Source organism: Vidua chalybeata, chromosome 23, assembly GCF_026979565.1.
Source record: "Vidua chalybeata isolate OUT-0048 chromosome 23, bVidCha1 merged haplotype, whole genome shotgun sequence".
Taxonomy (NCBI): domain Eukaryota; kingdom Metazoa; phylum Chordata; class Aves; order Passeriformes; family Viduidae; genus Vidua; species Vidua chalybeata.
In genome coordinates this window covers 7,255,359-7,278,129 of record NC_071552.1, presented here as the reverse complement: position 1 = coordinate 7,278,129, position 22,771 = coordinate 7,255,359, and the positions used below count along the sequence as shown (strand labels likewise).

The 22,771-nt window shown below is 44.6% G+C and overlaps 1 protein-coding gene across 7 annotated transcripts in view; it reads right to left on the bottom strand.

Annotated features, from left to right (window-relative positions):
- Positions 1 to 1,142: 1,142 nt before the first annotated feature.
- Positions 1,143 to 22,771, bottom strand: part of PRDM10 (PR/SET domain 10) — a 50,216-nt gene continuing 28,587 nt past the window's right edge. For 6 of the 7 annotated variants that reach the window (XM_053963480.1, XM_053963479.1, XM_053963478.1 and 3 more), the window contains 11 exons: positions 20,378 to 20,725; positions 10,229 to 10,384; positions 9,358 to 9,537; positions 8,366 to 8,476; positions 7,149 to 7,349; positions 6,459 to 6,602; positions 5,201 to 5,371; positions 3,850 to 3,990; positions 3,048 to 3,216; positions 2,313 to 2,425; positions 1,143 to 1,560 (listed from right to left, as the gene is read on the bottom strand). In XM_053963480.1, coding sequence (XP_053819455.1) covers positions 1,324 to 1,560; positions 2,313 to 2,425; positions 3,048 to 3,216; positions 3,850 to 3,990; positions 5,201 to 5,371; positions 6,459 to 6,602; positions 7,149 to 7,349; positions 8,366 to 8,476; positions 9,358 to 9,537; positions 10,229 to 10,384; positions 20,378 to 20,725 — 1,971 coding nt within the window. In that variant the 3' untranslated portion in view covers positions 1,143 to 1,323. The remainder of the gene's footprint in view (positions 1,561 to 2,312; positions 2,426 to 3,047; positions 3,217 to 3,849; positions 3,991 to 5,200; positions 5,372 to 6,458; positions 6,603 to 7,148; positions 7,350 to 8,365; positions 8,477 to 9,357; positions 9,538 to 10,228; positions 10,385 to 20,377; positions 20,726 to 22,771) is intronic. The other variant, XM_053963483.1, reaches the window with a different exon arrangement.

The window sequence follows — 22,771 nt, the reverse complement described above, 5'->3', positions numbered from 1 at the left end:
CCTTAAACAACCAAGACAACCTGTGAAGGAGAACTATGTAAGGAAAAATATATTACATGGCCTTAAAGGATAAACCTTCTCTTTCCCTTTCTCCTGGTCCCTAAATGCAACATGAATTCTGTATGTAGACCAGGTTCATCACATCTGGCAACCCTCATGGATGGCTTTCCATGTTTCATAAATAGTGGTCCACTACCATGTTTCTTGTGTGTTTCCTGAGTCCAGGGCTGGTTGTTTTCTGGAACTGTCCAAAGGAATTACAGTGCATTGTTAACAAGGTTATTTGGGAAAAAAAAAAAAAAAAAAAGAAAACTCAAAGAAACCAACTCTCCATCCAGCCTTGAAGAGGAGAAATAGGTTTACTTTGAGCTGGCCACAGAGATAATGACCCTGTCCCTTCAGAGGAGTGCTCTGTATCCTCATTTTTACTGGCACAACCATCTTAGATCATAGCAGAAGCTGCTATACAGGTTTAGCTGAGACTTTTTTTTTTGTTTTTTTAACAGGCAAAAAAGCAATTTTCCCTGCAAACACTGGAGGGAAAAGTAGTAGTAACAGTGGCTCCGTACTACCCTCAGGTGCTCCTAGGACTTCAATCAGTTTGTTACAAACAACATGAGTTTAAGACTGTGCTTTTCCTGCTTTCTGAAACTGCTGGGTAAAACAGGGCAGGGCAGACAGCATGTAAACAGTTCTGGAGGGCTGGAAAAATAATAATTTAATGGACTGCTTCGGCACATCTTCACAGCTTCATTGTTCAATCCATCCCCATAAAGGGACACCACGAACCACCGCTTGGCTGCTGCCACTCCTTTCTGCAGGCAGTCTGCTTATATGGCGCAGGGACACTCCCTTTCACCTCAGCTGCTAGAAGCCACAGGAATCAGTTCTACCATATTCTAACAACTTACATGGTGTTCTCCTGTTCAATGGCTCCTATTAAAAATATACATACATCTGCCAGAAGCCTTCAGTTAGGCAGGCTTTTTCTCATACAGCTAAAATAATATTGTTTGCTGGACACACTTCCAAAAAGGAAAAATAAGGGTTAGCAGTCATGCCAAAAATAAAGTAGAGGGCCAGCAGAAGTTTCACTTCTCTTGTCCTTTTTCTTAAAAGCTGCATAAAAAGCATCCCAGAAGGATTTTGAGGGTATTTAATGGTCACTGTGAATTAAACCCTCTTAAAGCATTAACAAGAGCTCCAAGATTTTAGTGGAAGATAAGTGAGCATATACATTAAACATATAGAGCCCCAGGGTACCCCCACATCTCGGCTGTCAGGGAGGTGACAAGGACAAGCAAATGGCACCATGAAGCTCTTTCACTCATGCTCTGCTGAGAAAGTCCTGTGTTTGGAGATGTGCACTTCGCTCCCGCCACTCCCGTTGGTGGTGGTGGTGATGATGTACTGGGTGGTTTGCTGCTGGTTGCTCGTCTGGGATTCCAAGGGATCCGTGTGGACTGTGGGCTGGGAAACACCCACCTGAACCTCACTGGAGAGTGAAGAGTTTGGTTTGCCATCCAGATCAGGCTGACCTTCAGATATCACGTAGTGAGTCTGCATGGGGAATATAGAAAATAATTAATAAACACTGTTTCTTCTGTAACTTCTCTGTTCTAACAGTCTGCTGTGAGACATTTTAGTGTGAACAAGGAACTTTTAAATAAGCTGTATTTCATTTAAATGTATTTGAGAGCAACGTAACACCTGTCTTTTGATTTGAAGGACATTGGACTTACTTGGCTTTTGGTTAATTTATAAATGGTTAAACCATCACTACAGAATAAAATAGCAATTTTCAATTGCACTATTCTGAAAGGTTTTTTCCCTGTATTCCACATGTTCTATCAGAAATTGCACTCCCAATGACCAAGATGAACACTAGCCAATGACCTGTCTCCTTACGCTGGATTGCTTACAAGGAATAGCAGGAACTCTTCTTATTTTCTTATCTTACAGATAACAGAAAGCTACTAAAATGTTTCCAGAAACTGTTCTGAAATTTGGTTTAATGGATACAGCTTAATCATAAATATTTTTAAGACTAAGCAGTACCACTAAACAATTTTGTTCTGCAAATGTGATTAAGTGAAGATTTTAAACTGAAAGGAGTCATACTTACAAGAGCCAGACAGCATAAGCCTTGTAAATAGCTACAATGCAGACTATACTGTGCAGTCTGCACCTCTTTAGGTACCTCCAACTCTGTGCCCCAGTCATGATTTTGGCATTCTTTAAACCTTCAAGCTGAAGAGCTTTATGCCTGATAATATTCTGGATGAAAAAAAAACCATGATGGTTTTCCTTACCTGAGTAACTGCTTTCACTTGCCCTGTGTTGACAGTGGTGACCGGGGTACCCACAGCAGTCTCTGTGATCACGTACTGCCCTTGGGGGATGGTCATCATCTGAATCTCTGATGCTAAAAAGTTGCAAATTGGATAATCAAGACCTTCAGTCAAACTCAAAGACAACCTTCAAAGATCATGTCTTATGTCAGAAAGATTTAAAGTCTGAAACAGTGGGTATTGAATAGAATTCAGGTGATATAAGGCCTTGTAGAACCCTACAGGCCTCAGCAGAATTATGCCAATTAACACCAGATAGAGATTTGGCAATTCATGCAGGGAAAACACATCCTGTTCTCACTCAAATCATCACAGAATTACCATCCAGAACTGCAAGGGCATGAGAAATCATCTTCATGTCATGCTCCTTTTCCACACAATTCTTTCACGCATGCATACAAATTTGCACAAGTAGCTATCCAACACGTGGATTCTTGCTGTATGCAAGTTCCGTGGAATAAAGGAGCCCAGTGTGCCTGCCCAAACTATGTACTGGATCAGTATGGATGATAGTGGAAGAGCTGGTACAAACATTTACATTTGTCTGAAGCTTTATTGTGTTTATATCTATGAATATTAACCACAAAGCTGAATGAACTCTGAAAACAGTGTCCCATTTGGTAGCTGGAGACATGGGGCACTTGTTAGTCAGACACACTTGCCAGACAAGTAGTTAGAGCTACTGCTGACACTCACAGTAGCTCCGAAATGAGTTCCAGTTGCTGGGGAGATATGTGTGCTGCACTGAGGAGCCTTGCTGCTGCTGGAGGGCTTGGTCTTGTGTCGATGTAGTTGTCTGCATCTGTGAGGGGCTGAGCTCCTGCTGAGGTTGTTGCGAGGAGGGACTCAAAGGCTGACCCCCAGCCTACAGGAAAAAAAAAGTGCAAATGTTCTTGCTGTAGTAAGGATTGCACAGCTCTATGCTGTCAAAAATACAGCCTTCTCATGAAGGGAAAACACATGATGGGTTCCAGAGCATATTGAGCACAAGAACTGAACTTTCTCTCCTCCAACTTGCTTCACTCTATGGTAAATAAGCTCAGACCAGGAAACTGAAATAGTGATATTGTTGCTTGCCAAAGTGAGTCTATGGCAGAGACCCGAGATTAGAGGCTAAATTCTACCCAAGAGCATGAGAGTTGCACTTCAAACATTTGAAGAATGCCAGTTTCCATTTACATCTTCCAACTGACAAACTTCATTTAGCTGCAAATATGTCTGTTTCTAATCATTTATCTCTCCTTTGTACATACTGTTGAGGGGAAAAACCACCTCACACCAAAAAATCCACACAACAAATATCCAAACAAACCCACAACAAAACACCCCCATACACCTTGAGACATCTGGGCACTGCTTGATGATCTCAATGTGAGACTAATTTCATGTGTGGTCCTTTAAATGACAAAGAAAACACCATCCCCTGCATCAGCACATGCAATATGCCAGCTGAGCAGGCTGGTAGGGAAAGCATTTTCTGAAGAGAAGAGGAAAATACCTGTGATGATGACTGAGTTGCTGGTGATGGCTCTGTGACCTGGATGTGCTGCACCTGGATGGCATGTTGGGTGTATGTCTGGGAGTCATGGAGCTGCCCAACATCTACTGTGGAGTGCTGGGACTGGTGAGGTGAGGTAGCCTGGGGAAAAAATTAAGCAGAGGTCTTTACATCAAACTCTTTACAAAAACAGCCATGTAAACCTCTTCTGGGACACAAGGTCTGGAATAATGAAGTAGGAGCCTTAGTGGGGCACACCTGTTGAGCCTTGTTGAGTTTCTTTGCACCCAGGAGATAAGGTACATTTAATAGATGGAATGGCACAGAGATGGTTCTATCTCAGTGATACCAATGGAAAGGACTTGACAAACATCATTCAAGCTGTTTGTGGCAGTGGCTGGACTAAACCAAAGGATTCAAAAGCCAGGATTAGTGTTAACTCCTTCTCTGTAAGCATCTCTCTGTACAACACATACATACTTGAGATCTACATATCCAATTCTGTAGTTTGACACAGCTCTGCATCAAGACAAGTGCTCAGAGGTTTTTAAAAGTTTTTCTGAACAACACTTGCTAATGATACCAATTGCGGTAATTGAATTAAAAGTCTTGGATATTTATAACATTAAGATCTTGCTAATACTTTCTGCAGGAATCAGTGTTCATACTCTTGTATTGTTAAAACAGCCACAGTCACTATCAACTGAAGGCATTGTTTAGGCCTTTATTAACCAAATTCATAATCTGATTTAATAACATGGAATTTCAGATTAAAATATAAACACAAGGTAGTTTCAGCTTCCTCCAGTGGGTAACAGATTTCTTACAGCAGCCTAAGATATTTTCCTAGGAGCTACTCTAGTTACACTCTGGTTTCATTTTTATGAGGCTGTTGAGCATCAAGAGAATGAAGATGCTAATACATGCTATGAAGGGAACAAGCAACCACTCTCTGTACTCCCAAATTTTGGCTCGGACTTACTGAGGACAAGGAAATACAAATCAGTCTTGAACTGCAGAAAATGGGTCACCCACTGACCCACCTTTCCAGTAGCTGGAAAACATTTCTAGAGCAGACTTGAACAAAACAGCCCAGATGGGTTGAACTAAGTCTGGACTGTGTCAATGCGTCTCCAGCAAGCTGACCAAGGCTGGCAGGACTATTTATACCCGGTACAAGAGCTTATGAAGGGAACCCTATGCCTTATCAGTTGATTTATCCATAAAAAGTAGCTGCAGCACATTTTGTAACTACTTCTTACCACACTTCTCTGTGCTAGAGCCCCAAGAACACACAGGCTTGGGAGGGAAGAGATCAAAAGCACAGCAAGATTCCCACCAGGTTACTCACCTGAGCCACTTGAACAACCTGCAGCTGTATATGCTGAGGCTGCTGCAAGCCAGTTGTGGATTGAGACACAGGGATGTACTGGATGCGCTGGTAATCTCCCTGGGGAGTCCGGTAATCTGTAGTGAGGGTCTGGGATATCTCTGTCATTGCTTGGGTCAGTAAATCTGTTGTCTGAGCAGGGAGAGAGAAAGAGCTACAGATCCAGATCATCATCATACTGATGTATTTCTTCAGGGCTGTAGTTCTTTTATCGGCACTTACAGTGGATCTGGTCATTTTTTCACAAGAGCTTAATGTGTCCAGAGGTCGGGGTCATAAGTAGTCACCAGGGATCATCAACTAGAATTATTGTCTTCTGTCTAAATCCTAGTCAGGACCAGTAATGGCTAACTTAACATATCATAATAAAAATAATTATTTTCATCTTGTGACATACCAGTATTCTGTTAAACAATGGAAGCCCTGTATTTGTGAAGAGGTGACTTTGGTTTCCAAGTCAAAAAGTGGTTTGTGGATATATTCCACCTTTCTCTCCTGTCAGAGGCACAAATGTATTTCTAATGTGTAAAGACATTTAGTACATAACTTAATCAGGTTTATGAAGCCAACAGCATCCTGATTAAATCTCTCAATTTTCAAACAAAACAGTCTTTTATCTAGTTAATCTTTAGATAGGAAGTTTTAAACTGTGATCAATAGGACTTTTAAAAATACATTGTATCTCACAACATTGAAGGACACATTTTCTAGACTCAGCTTTCACTTCAGCGGCAGCTGATGTATTAACAGTAGAGAGATCAGCAACTGGAGATTCATCTTGCTCAGTGCTGTGCTGTCCAAAGGATTACAGGAAGATCTGACTCCCTGAACACAGTTTGATCCAGTCCCTAGTCACTGTTAAACTTGTCCTCTTGATGCCAGGAACTGCATCTCTCACTTCAGGAGAAAGCTCCCAGTGAAAATCCATGAAATGTGTATGTATCCCTGAGTTCATTATGTGGAGTCAGTAGGTCTGAATGAAAGAAGAAAATGGATTTGGGGATAAAAGACAAATCCTTAAAGCTACAGAAAGAAATTAACAGCTCCTGACAGCGCAAAAATGGACCACACAGGCTTAAAACCAGAAGTGATCTCAAATAATGTCCTAATACCAGTTTTCAAGTGATGTCTGCCAAATAAACCAGGGTTACTACTAATACTAGAAGGCTCCTGTTCTCTGTGTTTCCCTGCACTGCCCTTGTGTGCCTCCAGTCCTTACCACAACAGTTTCTCCGGTCGTGCTGTCAGTGGTGAGAACAGCTGGCGTGGAACTGATGACGGCTGTCGCCAGTGGTGCATGGATCGTGTTCGGGAGCTGAGCAAACTCTGGGTGCTTCTTGCGGATGTGCTGCACCATCTTCGTCTGCAGAGAGAAGCAAAGGAGCGTTGGAAGGACAGTCAGTAACTCTGCTCAGGGCCACGTGAAATCCAACAGCCTGGTCAAACACAGCTTTCAGGTTTCCCTCAGTAAAACAGCATCAAGATTCACGCTATGAGATCCTCTATTCAACAAAGTTGAAAACAAGGATCACAAACTGCTGCTGATTCACTGAAGTATTGTCCTCAACAGCTTTTTACCCCAGTATCACCAAGTGTTTTATGACTTTTTCCAAAGCTTATATTTTCTGTGTTTTATTTCCCTGTTCATCTCCCCTGTAACTATCAGAGAGCAGTTTTCAAGCCCTTCCATTCATGGTCATGCTCTGGTAACTCTTCAGCACAAGCCCTCTATTCATGGAATCGTTTGGCCCTAAAACAACCAGACTGTGCCTGCACTGTCAACACACACCACAAAACCAGCACTCTAACTGAGAAGAAAAGAGCTCTGCTTATGGACAGACAGATGACAGAGACCATGGTGAAAAAGCATCCCCAGGGAGAGGCTGTCTGAGGCTGGAACCCCCCATACCTTACTGCTGTATTGCTTGGAACAGTGAGGACAGCACACTGGAGGAGTGGCGATGGTGCCTGTCAGCTGTGTGTGGGTGCTTAGCATAGGATCTGGCTCTCCCGGGCCTGCAGGACGAAGTTTCCGGATGCTTGGAGGTAGCTCAGCACCAGGATGGTTTTTCAGGATATGTGCTTTGCGTTTGCTGGCACTCTTGTACACCTGCAGGGTAAAGATTTGGAATTAAAATAATGCAACCCTGGTGTCTGCACAGGAAACAGCTACTGGTTATCTTGATCTGGAAGGTTTGCATGTTGCTTTAGAGAATACGTTTAGTTAAACCCCCAATTACAACAAAAGGCATGAACATACACCTTCCAGTGTTTCATCAACCTGTAAAAGCAACTGACTCGCTGTGTAGCAGAGAAGCCTTTTGAGAACATATTGTATGCCACAACCAAACACCAAAGCAGGACAAGGAGGTAAGAGGAAAATTCTTCTTGCCATATTTGAAGATAAAATGCCCAATGGTAATTTGTTATGATGGTTGATATCTCTACTTGACACAAAGCATCAAGCTGTTTTAGTTTAGTGATCAACACACCTTTTAGTTCTTTTTAGGCACATCAACAAACAAATACTATCTAATAATTAAAACTATTTTTTCTCTCCTCAAACAAAAGGAAAGAGGCATCACAGAAAGATGTACTGAGGATAAGAACAGTCAAAATACACTCCTTGGTAAATAAAGGCCCCCAAGAATAAAAGGCAAAGGAGAATAAGAGCAAGAACCCAAAGGCACTGCAGAAGCAGCTTCAGGGTCCACTGAGCCTGGGACATGACCTAGTAAGCAGCTTACAATAAAAGGTGGTATAAAGACTAACTTTTAGAAGTGAGACAGAAACCAAAAGTACTTACTGGCCAAGAATTATACACAGACAGCATACTTAGTCCTGTGCTAACACAAGACTAAAGGTCAGTGACTGTCTGCTGGGTAACAGTATTCAAATTTTCCAATGCCAAACACAGCAGAAAGGGGAAAACTGCAGCTTTCAATTCCACTGCCTTGGCCTAAGTGCATTTTGTCGTCTTTTTTTTTTTTGACACTACTGCAGGAATGTTGCTGGCAAGTACCTCAGAAAAGCTACAAACCCCACCAGAGATTTCTATGCAGAGACAAATTGGTTGCATCCAGGACTAGCACTGAACTATCCTCCGAGGGGTGACTTCCCACACACCTTATCACAGTATTGACAGAAGTAATCTCTGTTGGGTTTTATGATGGGCAACGTGAGCTCTGGCACCTCTTCTATTTTCATGTCTGGATGTCTCTTTGATAAATGATTCACCTTAGGAGAAACAGAGGACAAGAACATATTACTGCTGGAAGCCAAACAATTGGTGCTTCTTCCAGTCATGGTAACAGCCAAACCAAAACTGAACAATGCAAGCCAGCAGCACTGGAAGCATTTGCTGCTGCAAGAGTTATTGTTCACTCACACTTAACTGCTGAAGGTAAATGTGGTCTTGCTAGGTCTCATTTACAGTTTCTTTAACCAAAATGAGATCAGAAGGGGTGAAATAGTTTGCCAGAACTGTCTTGTAGCTGATATCTGAGAGTGAGGTAGTGTGAAGGGCCTCTACCTAGATCAGAATCCCAATGAAACCTTAGCAAACAATCTCTTGCTGCAGAACAGCCTTTACCCAGAGGCAATGACAAGACATGACCAGAAGAGGCCCTCAAGAAGGGGGAAAAACAAAAAAACAGGAAAGACCGCCAGGAAAATGGAGGCAGTAAGGCTGAACAGGCAGTATTTTCATCTCATGTCCTCTTAAATACAGTACACCTCAGACAGCATTACTTAGTGTTGAAATATGGTACTGACAACCAGATGTACAGTGCAAGTGGTAAACGCACAAATTAGCTGAAGAGGTAAAACACACAGGTTTAAAAAAATATGTATCACCTCAACTCAGCTACAAAATTTGCCAAAATTTGTTTCACAGCATCCTGGCTGGATAAGATCAGATTGGATGGAGCTTGGAGCACCCTGGTCTAGTGGAAAGTATCCCTGCTCATGGACAGTAGGTGGAATGAGATGAGCTTTAAGGTCCCTTCCAACCCAAACCCTTTTATGATCCTTGTGTTCCAATGCTGGAGTTCTATCTTTATTCCTTACCTATTCATCAGAATAGAGTACAGAGGCTGTATCAGCACCCAGGCACTCACCAACATGCCCCTGCGGCGGAAGCCCATCATGCAGAGGCGGCACTTGAACATGAAGCTCTCATAGTCAGTGGACGCGATCCGGGGTTTGAAGGTTTTGGAGCGGCTGATCCGATCAGCCTTCTTGGCCTCCCTCTCTGGGTTGTGCATCCTCTGCATGTGCTCTCGCAGCTTGTCCTTTCTCTGGGAAGGAGAAATTGGGGAGAAAAATGTCAGCAACGTCAAAGAAACTGCCATACTGCCTTTTATGCATAAGAGCCACAGTTTGAGTTGTTCAGGGATCTCTCTCCAGAGAGGGAAATTTTCCTCTCAGAAAAATGTGTTCCTTCACCCAGAAGTATCCAGTCCATCAGTGTCCCATCACAAACTCAGTGACAGGGAGCAGGCTGCTGCCACCAGAGTTTACCTGGCTCACAGTCTGCTCCATCTGTTCCAATGGCATTTGGAAAGGCATCTGGATGACATGGGCTGACAAGACAGATGCCATGGACACAGGCATCTTGGCCAGGAACATTATTAATGCATTAGCACCAGCAAGTGAACTGTTATAAGCAATGTAACCCAAACACCTGGCAATGGAGGTGTACGATATCCCAGTTCTTAATGGGCAGATAGAAAGTTTCTTTGCTACTAAATTATTAGGAATAAGATCTGTTTGAAATAAGATGCTGAGGTGACCTTGCCCCTTGTCCTTCAGAAATGGATGCCATAGCTCACACAGGACACCAAGCAATGCATGCAACTCGCAGGCAAGTCTAGTGTGTTTACATGTGTTATTTTCTTTCACCTTTGAGAACATGAACTTATCTCCTTGAAGGAGGGTAAGGAACAGTGTTTTTTGTACTAGTAAAGATCCAGCCAAGAGCCACCTCACCTTGAACTGCTTGCCACAGGTGGAGCACAGGAAGTCTTTGCGGTCTGAGTGCCTCAGCATGTGGAGTCGCAGCTTGTCGGGGCGGCAGAAAGCCTTGTCACACTCTGTACACTGGTAAATCTTCTCAGAATGGAAACTGCGCACATGTTTCTTGACCTAAAATGGCAGATCACAGAAAAATGAAGTTTATTCAAAAGAGAAGTGAGTGGTAACACAGTCTAGGAAATTCTTTGCAATATGAAAGAAAAGGAAAACGTTTGGAGGTGTCTAATATACTTTGGTTTTAAAACTATTTGATCAGAACAGTTGATATATCAGCAATAGTTTCTATAAAGCCATTACATCTTTATTACTCATCTGGACGGGTGATTTGATTTCCTCAAGACTGATTCTTGAAGGCATCAGCTATTGCACAGCTGCACTTAATGGGCAGTGTCCTAGGGTGACGGTATGGTGCTTGTATCCCAAATCGTGTGTTCTGTTCATGCCTGAGATTATGTTCTGTGCCTTCAGGACTGACTCTGAAAGCGAAGGATTGTTTTGTCTTGTTATCAGCTGGCTCACCTCCCCCCCCATGGTCTGTGTCTAGGAGAGGCTTGGCTGGCTTGACTTGCTTGCTTTTGCTTATTAGTTAGTTTAGCTAGGCAGTCCAATTTTTACCCTGGACTATTTCTTTTTCCCTTCCCTTTCCTGAATATCATCTGAACCTGCTCTGGACCTGGACCTGGGAAACATCAAGAAACACCAAGAGTCTGCATTTTTGTGACCTGCAGCAGCCATCCCCAGCGCCGGAGACTGATAGCTGGGCAACCACTCCCAGGAGAGACTTTCTGAATTTGTCATCTCTTCAGAACGGTGAAAGAGTTTTGTCATCTGGTGTTGTTTTTTTGTATTGGGGAGTGTTTTGCTTGTTAAATAAACAGGTTTTTTTTCCCACTTCTCTCTGAGGAAATCCTTCCCGAACCAGGTGGAGGAGGGGCCGTGGGAGGTTTGCTTTCTGGGGGCTCCTTCTGGAGGTCTTCTCCCAAATTTGCCCTTAACTAGGACAAATATTTTGGTGCCCAACTCGTGGCATGAGAGAGTGGAAAAAACCCTGTTCTAATCATATTTTGGTTGCAATTACTCTGGGCTGGTATAGAGCAGTTACTGGCTATGTTGTTTGAATTCATAATGTCTCTTGGGGTGCAGGCCTGCATGTGTTTCTGGTCCCTAGGGTTTTTTGAGGTCTTAATACCTCTATGGTCCTTAGGTTTATTTTCTTATCCAGAAATAGCTTCAGTATTGTCCCTAAGACGTAGTTTTTGCAGTAGAGTGGCACTGACCAGAATATCCATCGGGCTGGGCTTGGTTGTAATGGCTTGCAGGAGGTTTATAAAGGTGCTGGAGTCTGTTCCAGGAATGTATGGTTCATGGTTATGGTTGTGCACCCAGTTTGTTAGAGGAGAAGCAGGAGATGAGGCTTTTCAGCCTTTGCTTTCCTTCTTCTCCTCTGAATCTGTTACATCCCTATTGGAGAATGTTCAGTTTTCCCTGAATGTTAAAGAGACCATCTTTCTGGTATTCAATTTGGTAAGCTTTCTCTATAGAGTCTGCAGCTTCTCTAGAATGAGGGCTGAGATTTCTAGAAGGGCTGATGAGACCCCTGACCCAGAAGTAGACCCAGGTGTGAGAAATCCTGAGTGGTGGGGGAAATGGGAGGATATGGGCCAAATCTTAAAGGAGTTTTCTGACCCTATAGTCTGGGACTTTCCATGTGAACAAATTCAGAACCCAGCTGAGGTGGCAAAGTACCTGAAAGAGAAGTGCCATGATACCTCTAAAGAGAAAAAGATCATTGCAGTGAGCTGGGCCCTGGCATATGCTTATCACACTCTGCTAGATACTGTAGGGCAGCAGACAGAGGAAGGGGGGCAGGGAGATAAACCAGCAGCTATCCCAGTCACTCAGGCTGCAGCCAACAGCCCAGGCTTGAAGCCAGCAGCTAAACCAGACTGTGAGCCTCAACCAATGGCTGTTGCTACTAGCACGAGAAGTGGAAAGTGCACAGACAAGACCGATCGACCAGTGGATGGCGATGATGATTATGATGCAGGAGAAGGACCCTCAACGCCTCCTGACATAAAATCAGGAGTCAAAGCAACTGGTACAAGATCAGAGGGCAATATTGAGTCCTTTTCCCTAAAGGACCTCTGTGGCCTAAGAAAGGATTACACTCAACGATCTGATGAGTCTATAATTAGTTGGTTGGTCCATCTTTGGGATGCTGCAGGTGAATCCACAATCCTGGATGGCACTGAAGCGAGGCATTTGGGATCCCTGTCACATGATCCTGTCATCGACCAAGGAATGATGAGGGGAGCTAACCCTCACAGCTTCTGGGCACGGGTCCTGGAAAGTGTAGCACAAAGATACCTGTGTGCAGATGATCTTCATATGCAGCAGACCCAGTGGAAGAGTATAGAACAAGGGATCCAATGCCTGAGAGAAATGGCAGTGGCAGAAATTATCTTCTCAGATGAAGTAACAACTAGGAATCCAGACATGGTACCATGTACATCTGTGATGTGGAGAAAACTTGTACGGCTTGGGCCACATGAATACGCTTCTGCTTTAGCAATAATGAAGCGGGATGACAGGGATGAGACCGTGCTCGATATGGCAAAGAAGCTCCAAGCATATGCAGATGCTGTGCATGGCCCGACACATGCCAGAATTGCAGCAGTGGAAACACGTCTACAGAAATTAGAAGACAAGCTAGAGGAGAATCACCAGAAACTCAGGGAGGAGATTAAAGAGGACCTTCTCCAAATCTCGTCAGGCCCTGGTATCCAACACAGATGTTCCCCAGATGGGGAGAGAAGGTACACCCCACGAGCTGAGCTCTGGTTCTTCTTGCGTGATTGCGGAGAAAACATGAGGAGATGGGACAGAAAATCTACTGCTGCTCTGGCACAACAGGTGCGTGAATTGAAGGAAGGCAAGACTCAGAGAAGAAGTTCCACCAAAAGGAAAGCAGCCCCAATTGCCTGTAGCCAAGGCTCCAGGTATGATGATGATGATGACATGTCCGATCCCCTGGAAGGAACCTCTAAGACATATGCCCAAGGAAAGAAGGATAACCAGGCTTAGAGGGGCCCTGCCTCTAGCCAGGTAGAGGTGAGGGAAAACCGAGTCTTCTGGACTGTGTGGATCCATTGGCCTGGCACATCAGAACTACAAAAATATAAGGCTTTGGTTGATACTGGTGCACCATGCGCATTGGTACCATCAAGACATGTGGGGGCAGAACCTGTCTCCATCGCTGGCGTGACAGGGGGATCACAGGACTTGACCTTGGTGGAAGCTGTGGTGAGCCTGACTGGAAATGAGTAGAAAAAAACACCCTATTGTGACTGGCCCAGAGGCCCCATGCATTCTGGGCATAGATTACCTCCAAGGGGGTATTTTAAAGACCCAAAAGGACTCAGGTGGGCATTTGGGATAGCAGCTGCAGTGACAGAGGGCATCCAGCAATTGAACACCTTGCCTGGACTGTCCGAGAATCCAACTACAGTAGGACTTCTGGAGGGAGAAGAGCAAAAGGTACCAATTGCCACTTCAACAGTGCATTGCCGACAGTAAGAACAACTCGAGATGCTGTGGTTCCCATCCATATTATGACTGGAGAACAGGAGAGCCAAGGGGTGGTCAGCAAAACCCGCTCTACCTTCAACAGCCCGATCTGGCCTGTGTGCAAATCTGACAGAGAATGGAGATTGACTGAGGACTACTGTGCATGACTCCACCACTGAGCGCTGCTGTGCCAGACATGCTGGAACTCCAGTACGAGCTGGAGTCCAAGGCAGCACAGTGGTACGCCACTATTGACATTGCTAACGCGTTTTTCTCCATTCCTCTGGCAGCAGAATGCAGGCCTCAGTTTGCCTTTACGTGGAGAGGAATGCAGTATACCTGGAACTGACTGCCCCAGGGGTGGAAACACAGTCCTAACATCTGCCATGGACTGATCCAGGCTGCACTAGAAAAGGGTGAGGCTCCAGAACATTTACAGTATATTGATGATATCATTGTGTGGGGGAAGACAGCAGCAGAAGTGTTTGAGAAAGGAGAGACAATCATCCGAATCCTCCTGGAAGCTGGTTTCGCCATCAAGAAGAGTAAAGTTAAGGGACCTGCTCGAGAGATCCAGTTCCTGGGAGTGAAGTGGCAAGATGGACGGCGTCAGATTCCTATGGATGTCATCAACATCATCACAGCTAGTTTAGCTAGGCAGTCCAATTTTTACCCTGGACTATTTCTTTTTCCCTTCCCTTTCCTGAATATCATCTGAACCTGCTCTGGACCTGGACCTGGGAAACATCAAGAAACACCAAGAGTCTGCATTTTTGTGACCTGCAGCAGCCATCCCCAGCGCCGGAGACTGATAGCTGGGCAACCACTCCCAGGAGAGACTTTCTGAATTTGTCATCTCTTCAGAACGGTGAAAGAGTTTTGTCATCTGGTGTTGTTTTTTTTGTATTGGGGAGTGTTTTGCTTGTTAAATAAACAGGTTTTTTTTCCCACTTCTCTCTGAGGAAATCCTTCCCGAACCAGGTGGAGGAGGGGCCGTGGGAGGTTTGCTTTCTGGGGGCTCCTTCTGGAGGTCTTCTCCCAAATTTGCCCTTAACTAGGACAAATATTTTGGTGCCCAACTCGTGGCATGAGAGAGTGGAAAAAACCCTGTTCTAATCATATTTTGGTTGCAATTACTCTGGGCTGGTATAGAGCAGTTACTGGCTATGTTGTTTGAATTCATAATGTCTCTTGGGGTGCAGGCCTGCATGTGTTTCTGGTCCCTAGGGTTTTTTGAGGTCTTAATACCTCTATGGTCCTTAGGTTTATTTTCTTATCCAGAAATAGCTTCAGTATTGTCCCTAAGACGTAGTTTTTGCAGTAGAGTGGCACTGACCAGAATATCCATCGGGCTGGGCTTGGTTGTAATGGCTTGCAGGAGGTTTATAAAGGTGCTGGAGTCTGTTCCAGGAATGTATGGTTCATGGTTATGGTTGTGCACCCAGTTTGTTAGAGGAGAAGCAGGAGATGAGGCTTTTCAGCCTTTGCTTTCCTTCTTCTCCTCTGAATCTGTTACATCCCTATTGGAGAATGTTCAGTTTTCCCTGAATGTTAAAGAGACCATCTTTCTGGTATTCAATTTGGTAAGCTTTCTCTATAGAGTCTGCAGCTTCTCTAGAATGAGGGCTGAGATTTCTAGAAGGGCTGATGAGACCCCTGACCCAGAAGTAGACCCAGGTGTGAGAAATCCTGAGTGGTGGGGGAAATGGGAGGATATGGGCCAAATCTTAAAGGAGTTTTCTGACCCTATAGTCTGGGACTTTCCATGTGAACAAATTCAGAACCCAGCTGAGGTGGCAAAGTACCTGAAAGAGAAGTGCCATGATACCTCTAAAGAGAAAAAGATCATTGCAGTGAGCTGGGCCCTGGCATATGCTTATCACACTCTGCTAGATACTGTAGGGCAGCAGACAGAGGAAGGGGGGCAGGGAGATAAACCAGCAGCTATCCCAGTCACTCAGGCTGCAGCCAACAGCCCAGGCTTGAAGCCAGCAGCTAAACCAGACTGTGAGCCTCAACCAATGGCTGTTGCTACTAGCACGAGAAGTGGAAAGTGCACAGACAAGACCGATCGACCAGTGGATGGCGATGATGATTATGATGCAGGAGAAGGACCCTCAACGCCTCCTGACATAAAATCAGGAGTCAAAGCAACTGGTACAAGATCAGAGGGCAATATTGAGTCCTTTTCCCTAAAGGACCTCTGTGGCCTAAGAAAGGATTACACTCAACGATCTGATGAGTCTATAATTAGTTGGTTGGTCCATCTTTGGGATGCTGCAGGTGAATCCACAATCCTGGATGGCACTGAAGCGAGGCATTTGGGATCCCTGTCACATGATCCTGTCATCGACCAAGGAATGATGAGGGGAGCTAACCCTCACAGCTTCTGGGCACGGGTCCTGGAAAGTGTAGCACAAAGATACCTGTGTGCAGATGATCTTCATATGCAGCAGACCCAGTGGAAGAGTATAGAACAAGGGATCCAATGCCTGAGAGAAATGGCAGTGGCAGAAATTATCTTCTCAGATGAAGTAACAACTAGGAATCCAGACATGGTACCATGTACATCTGTGATGTGGAGAAAACTTGTACGGCTTGGGCCACATGAATACGCTTCTGCTTTAGCAATAATGAAGCGGGATGACAGGGATGAGACCGTGCTCGATATGGCAAAGAAGCTCCAAGCATATGCAGATGCTGTGCATGGCCCGACACATGCCAGAATTGCAGCAGTGGAAACACGTCTACAGAAATTAGAAGACAAGCTAGAGGAGAATCACCAGAAACTCAGGGAGGAGATTAAAGAGGACCTTCTCCAAATCTCGTCAGGCCCTGGTATCCAACACAGATGTTCCCCAGATGGGGAGAGAAGGTACACCCCACGAGCTGAGCTCTGGTTCTTCTTGCGTGATTGCGGAGAAAACATGAGGAGATGGGACAGAAAATCTACTGCTGCTCTGGCACAACAGGTGCGTGAATTGAAGGAAGGCAAGACTCAGAGAAGAAGTTCCACCAAAAGGAAAGCAGCCCCAATTGCCTGTAGCCAAGGCTCCAGGTATGATGATGATGATGACATGTCCGATCCCCTGGAAGGAACCTCTAAGACATATGCCCAAGGAAAGAAGGATAACCAGGCTTAGAGGGGCCCTGCCTCTAGCCAGGTAGAGGTGAGGGAAAACCGAGTCTTCTGGACTGTGTGGATCCATTGGCCTGGCACATCAGAACTACAAAAATATAAGGCTTTGGTTGATACTGGTGCACCATGCGCATTGGTACCATCAAGACATGTGGGGGCAGAACCTGTCTCCATCGCTGGCGTGACAGGGGGATCACAGGACTTGACCTTGGTGGAAGCTGTGGTGAGCCTGACTGGAAATGAGTAGAAAAAAACACCCTATTGTGACTGGCCCAGAGGCCCCATGCATTCTGGGCATAGATTACCTCCAAGGGGGTATTTTAAAGACCCAAAAGGACTCAGGTGGGCATTTGGGATAGCAGCTGCAGTGACAGAGGGCATCCAGCAATTGAACACCTTGCCTGGACTGTCCGAGAATCCAACTACAGTAGGACTTCTGGAGGGAGAAGAGCAAAAGGTACCAATTGCCACTTCAACAGTGCATTGCCGACAGTAAGAACAACTCGAGATGCTGTGGTTCCCATCCATATTATGACTGGAGAACAGGAGAGCCAAGGGGTGGTCAGCAAAACCCGCTCTACCTTCAACAGCCCGATCTGGCCTGTGTGCAAATCTGACAGAGAATGGAGATTGACTGAGGACTACTGTGCATGACTCCACCACTGAGCGCTGCTGTGCCAGACATGCTGGAACTCCAGTACGAGCTGGAGTCCAAGGCAGCACAGTGGTACGCCACTATTGACATTGCTAACGCGTTTTTCTCCATTCCTCTGGCAGCAGAATGCAGGCCTCAGTTTGCCTTTACGTGGAGAGGAATGCAGTATACCTGGAACTGACTGCCCCAGGGGTGGAAACACAGTCCTAACATCTGCCATGGACTGATCCAGGCTGCACTAGAAAAGGGTGAGGCTCCAGAACATTTACAGTATATTGATGATATCATTGTGTGGGGGAAGACAGCAGCAGAAGTGTTTGAGAAAGGAGAGACAATCATCCGAATCCTCCTGGAAGCTGGTTTCGCCATCAAGAAGAGTAAAGTTAAGGGACCTGCTCGAGAGATCCAGTTCCTGGGAGTGAAGTGGCAAGATGGACGGCGTCAGATTCCTATGGATGTCATCAACATCATCACAGCTAGTTTAGCTAGGCAGTCCAATTTTTACCCTGGACTATTTCTTTTTCCCTTCCCTTTCCTGAATATCATCTGAACCTGCTCTGGACCTGGACCTGGGAAACATCAAGAAACACCAAGAGTCTGCATTTTTGTGACCTGCAGCAGCCATCCCCAGCGCCGGAGACTGATAGCTGGGCAACCACTCCCAGGAGAGACTTTCTGAATTTGTCATCTCTTCAGAACGGTGAAAGAGTTTTGTCATTTGGTACTGTTTTTTTGTATTGGGGAGTGTTTTGCTTGTTAAATAAACAGTTTTTTTTTCCCACTTCTCTCTGAGGAAATTCTTCCCGAACCAGGTGGAGGAGGGGCCGTGGGAGGTTTGCTTTCTGGATGCTCCTTCCGGAGGTCTTCTCCCAAGTTTGCTCTAATCTAGGACAGGCAGCAAAAGTCCACAATGTACCATTTGCACAGAATCCTCCTTGAGTTAACACATTCATCTGAGGTTCATTATCTTCCTTTCATTTATAAGAAAGCAAAACATGGGGACTAATTCCTTTCAATCAGACACAATGAACTTGCAATTATAATTGGCAAAGAAAAAAAAAAAAATATTCGGAACAGCATTTGCACACCATTCCTGAATGGCAATTACTTCTCCATACTCTGGGACTATCCTTCACCTCTTCAGACATCTAGAGGGGTATTTTTTTCCTCCCCTTAATAAAAGGACTAATGAAGTTTGACATCTGCAATGAAAGCACTATTCAAGAAATGGATCTCTAATTAAATCCTTACCATCTTCTAATACATGATCATACATGGAACAACTTGGCATCTCTACCTGTTCCACATAGAAGTATTTCAGTAGGCAGCAGTGACTAGTCTTAATTATCCACACAGCAAGAAGAGAAAAAAAAAACTCATTGTTAAATGTCAAAAATACAACTGAATAGTTGGAAAAAAAGCCATGGGACTTTCAGTCATTTGCATGGGAAAGTTTACAGGGAATTAAGTTGCAGTACAGCATTTCTGAATCATCAACGTTCTTCCTTGTTGGACATTTACAGAAGATAAAGGACTTCTGCCGGGATGGAATTATATTAGCAAAATCACTTTCCCCCATCCTTTCTTCTTTAGTCTAGTGGATAGTCTATCTGTTCCTATCACTGATCTAAACCAGATTTCTACATTTCAGTCAGGCAGCTCAGTAAGACACAGCAATTGATTTATCCCTAGGAAGGCTAATGAATATGTGCATAGTCCATCTCAGTTTTTTCTTACTGGACATGGAAACAGAATCTTTAAGTTCTACTAATGACCTTGTCCAAGTGCTCAGCATAGTGCAGAGCAGCTACATTACTCACTGCTCCAGTGCAGTGTACAGGGAAGGAGAATAAAGTGCCCAGCTGAAGCTCAGGGAGGAAGTCAGGAAGCAGAGTATCCTGATCTGTTCTGGCATTTCTTTGAGCTGTTCAAATGAATTATCCTGACAGAAAGCAAGGGATTAAAGATGTAAAACTCCTCATTTTTTTGTCCAGAGTTTTAATGAAGAAGAACAAGGTGTGTTTTTGTGCCACGGAAACGTAGTGGTCAGGACCTCTGCTTCAGGAATTTTTTGGGAATAAGGTACTCACCTTTCTGCACTACAGTGCCTTCTTGTCAGTGTCAGTGCTTGGCACTAGTCAACGGTGGATGGGAACTGACTGTCACTATCAGTTTATCATCCTACTGTAAAACTTCCATACCTTCTCTCAGTGAGTTCTCACAGGCAGCTCCTCACAACACTGACTCCTTTTCTCTTTCTTCCACACAGCCAGCTGACTTCTTCCTGTCCCTTGCATGACTACCTGGCCCTTACTCCTCACAGCACAGCCAACTGACTCTAATGCTCCTCTTGACTTGCTAATCCACTCTTTTATAACACTCATCCTTATTGGACACAGCTGTGATCTATTAAGGGCAAGGCTGTTCCTACTCTTTAGTAATTAGCACAACTGCAACTCCTCAGGGGCAAGATTGCCTTCAGCAGTTTCTCTGTTCTCTTACAATCCATCCTCCCACACCTTCTAATGACAGATTGAAGCATCACATCTGATGATTTAGTGGACAGAGCACTTCAGTGTCATAAGACAATATCTAGCAGAGATTGGCCACTCTTCCTCTGCAATTTCTGACTGAGGTGGACCCCTGCACCTTGTGAGAATGAACTACTGTGCAGTTACACAGGGAGAGCACAGCCTTGTGAGAGACCCCCAAAGCAGAACTACAGATCATTACAGCATCTCACCTGGATAAAATCTGGGAAGCGTTTCTTGCAGGTGGGGCAGGTGAAATAGCCATCATTGACATGGATGGCCACATGATCCTTAAGCAGATCCAAGCGGTCAAAGGACTCAGGGCAGAAAATGCAGGAGTATGTTTTCTGGTCCATGTGGAACTTCATGTGGCTCTCGAGGGCACCACTGTTGATGAAGCCCTTGTTGCAGATGTCACAGGTCAAAGGGCAGTTCCCTTCCCGCCCATGGAACCGCAGGTGCTGGTCCAGCTTGTCCTTCTCCCGGAAGGCCTTCCCACACTGCAGGCATTTGAATGGGCGGAAGGATTTCCGGATGAACAGGTGCTGCAGAGCTGCATTCTGAAAGAAGCATCCAAGAGACCATTAGCTTTCATTACCACGTATAGATTCCATATCCATATATATTCAGGATCAAATATACCAGATGATTAGTGAACTTAAACTTCAAGAAATTATTTTCCATCATATGTGGCTTTCAATTTACAGTAGGGGAGGCTGTAACAGGCAGAAGTCAGGGCAACACCTGCAGCTACAACCTGAGTTAGCGGAACACAAGTTTAATGTGACAATTTATGGTGCAGGGTCAATCAGGGAAACATTAAACAGGAGTTGGACCAAACAACATGGAAGTTTCCTCTCCATCCCTGATTTCTTCTGATTTAGCTGACTTTCTTTAAGCATGCCATTTTTCTGTAAAATAAATTAAGTCCTCTCTGAAGCACAGACCTGGGCCTGAGAAAAGCTGCAATTCCAGCTGATTATTGGGCATCATGTCATAAGTTCAGCCACCACACAAAGGAATGGTGAGCCAGCACCGTGTGTTTCCCTCAAGAACAGGGCTTATGAAATTCAACAGCCCTTTACAAGATCACCTTCTGCATCAAATATCACCACAGAGATGTGCAGCAGTGGTTTAGCATTGCCTGAAGAACTTCTAGTGGAACATATATTCAAGAAATGCTGGTCTGAACTTTTTTACTATTGCCACAAAGAAGAACAGAATTTCAAAACATGATGACAAGGGCAGAATGGCAGCCTTATCAGCAGCACCTAAGAACTTGTGAGCAATTCTCCACTCGTACTGTGCACAATGTCTCTTCTCAGCCCCTATTTCTTTTTTTTTTTGTGTGTGTTTGCCTTCACTCTGCCTTTTCTGTAACATTTCATGATCGTTCTCTTTGTTTTCTCTCCTTATGCTTCAGATAAATGTTGTAGAGCCATCCCACTCTCTGCTGGAGGAACAGATGCTGCTGGATGCACTGCCTATAGAAAGAGGGAAGGGGGTCCTGCACCTGCATTTCAATATTGGATGAGAACTTTCATGTTGGATAGTTGCAAAGCTGGAATTGAATCCTATGAAATCCCCCAGCACAATGTCACCCATCCTGCACTCAAAGTACACTGCAATGCTCCATTCCTCTGCAAGAAGTCTAAGCAATATCCACTCTTCTCTCAAATACTTCTATAAACCATTATTTATTGATGCCTTTTGTCACATTACAAACAGAATCTACATCATGATAGTTAGAGAAATAATGTGGAAAAGCATAAGTTTAAGTTGCAAATTAGGAAGAAATTCTCAGCAGTGAGTCTGGCAAGGCCCTGTCACAGGCTGCCCAGACAAGCTGTGACTGCCCCATCCCTGGAAGCACTCAAGGCCAGATTGAATGGGGCTTGGATCAACCTGTAATAGTGGAAGGTGTCCCTGCCCATAGCAGGGAGGTGGAACTGGATGAGTTTTAAGGTCCCCCCCAGCCCAAACCACTCAGATTCCACTAGAATATTGCTGACACTTCTGCTCACATGGGTTCCATATGTCCCACTTCCTCATGAGACCCATTCATGACTTCTGCAAACAAGTTTCCCTGGTTTCCTATCTCCTTTGCTTGTGGGAATGTGGCACCTGACACAACTGACATTTGCTGTGTCTCTTAAGTGCACACCAACAGCTGACACTGATTAAGTAAAGTTGAGCTCTTCTACTGGAATGAGGGAACAGCTTGGGAATACTGTGAAATGCTGTTTTAAGAATTAAATTTGTGAACCTCAAAGATCCTTTTTCACCATCTGAACTGCAGAGGGAAACCTAGACTCTCATTCCAGGAAAGAACAAGAAAGCAAATGTTTTGCTACCAAAAAAAAAAAAAAAAAAAAAAGAACACTTTAATACAGGAGCTCCAAATAGGGCTTCCCAGGAGCTGTCATCATCATTATTCTCCATTTTACAAGTGGAGACAATGGGAAACACAGGGATCTCCTCTAAGTCACACTGGGAACTGGAAAGACAGCCATGTGCTGTGCAAAGTCTCATGTGCTGCTTGGAGTTCAAAGGACATAATTGTCCCCTTAACCACAAGGAGATGCTAATAAAACATAGGTGAAAAG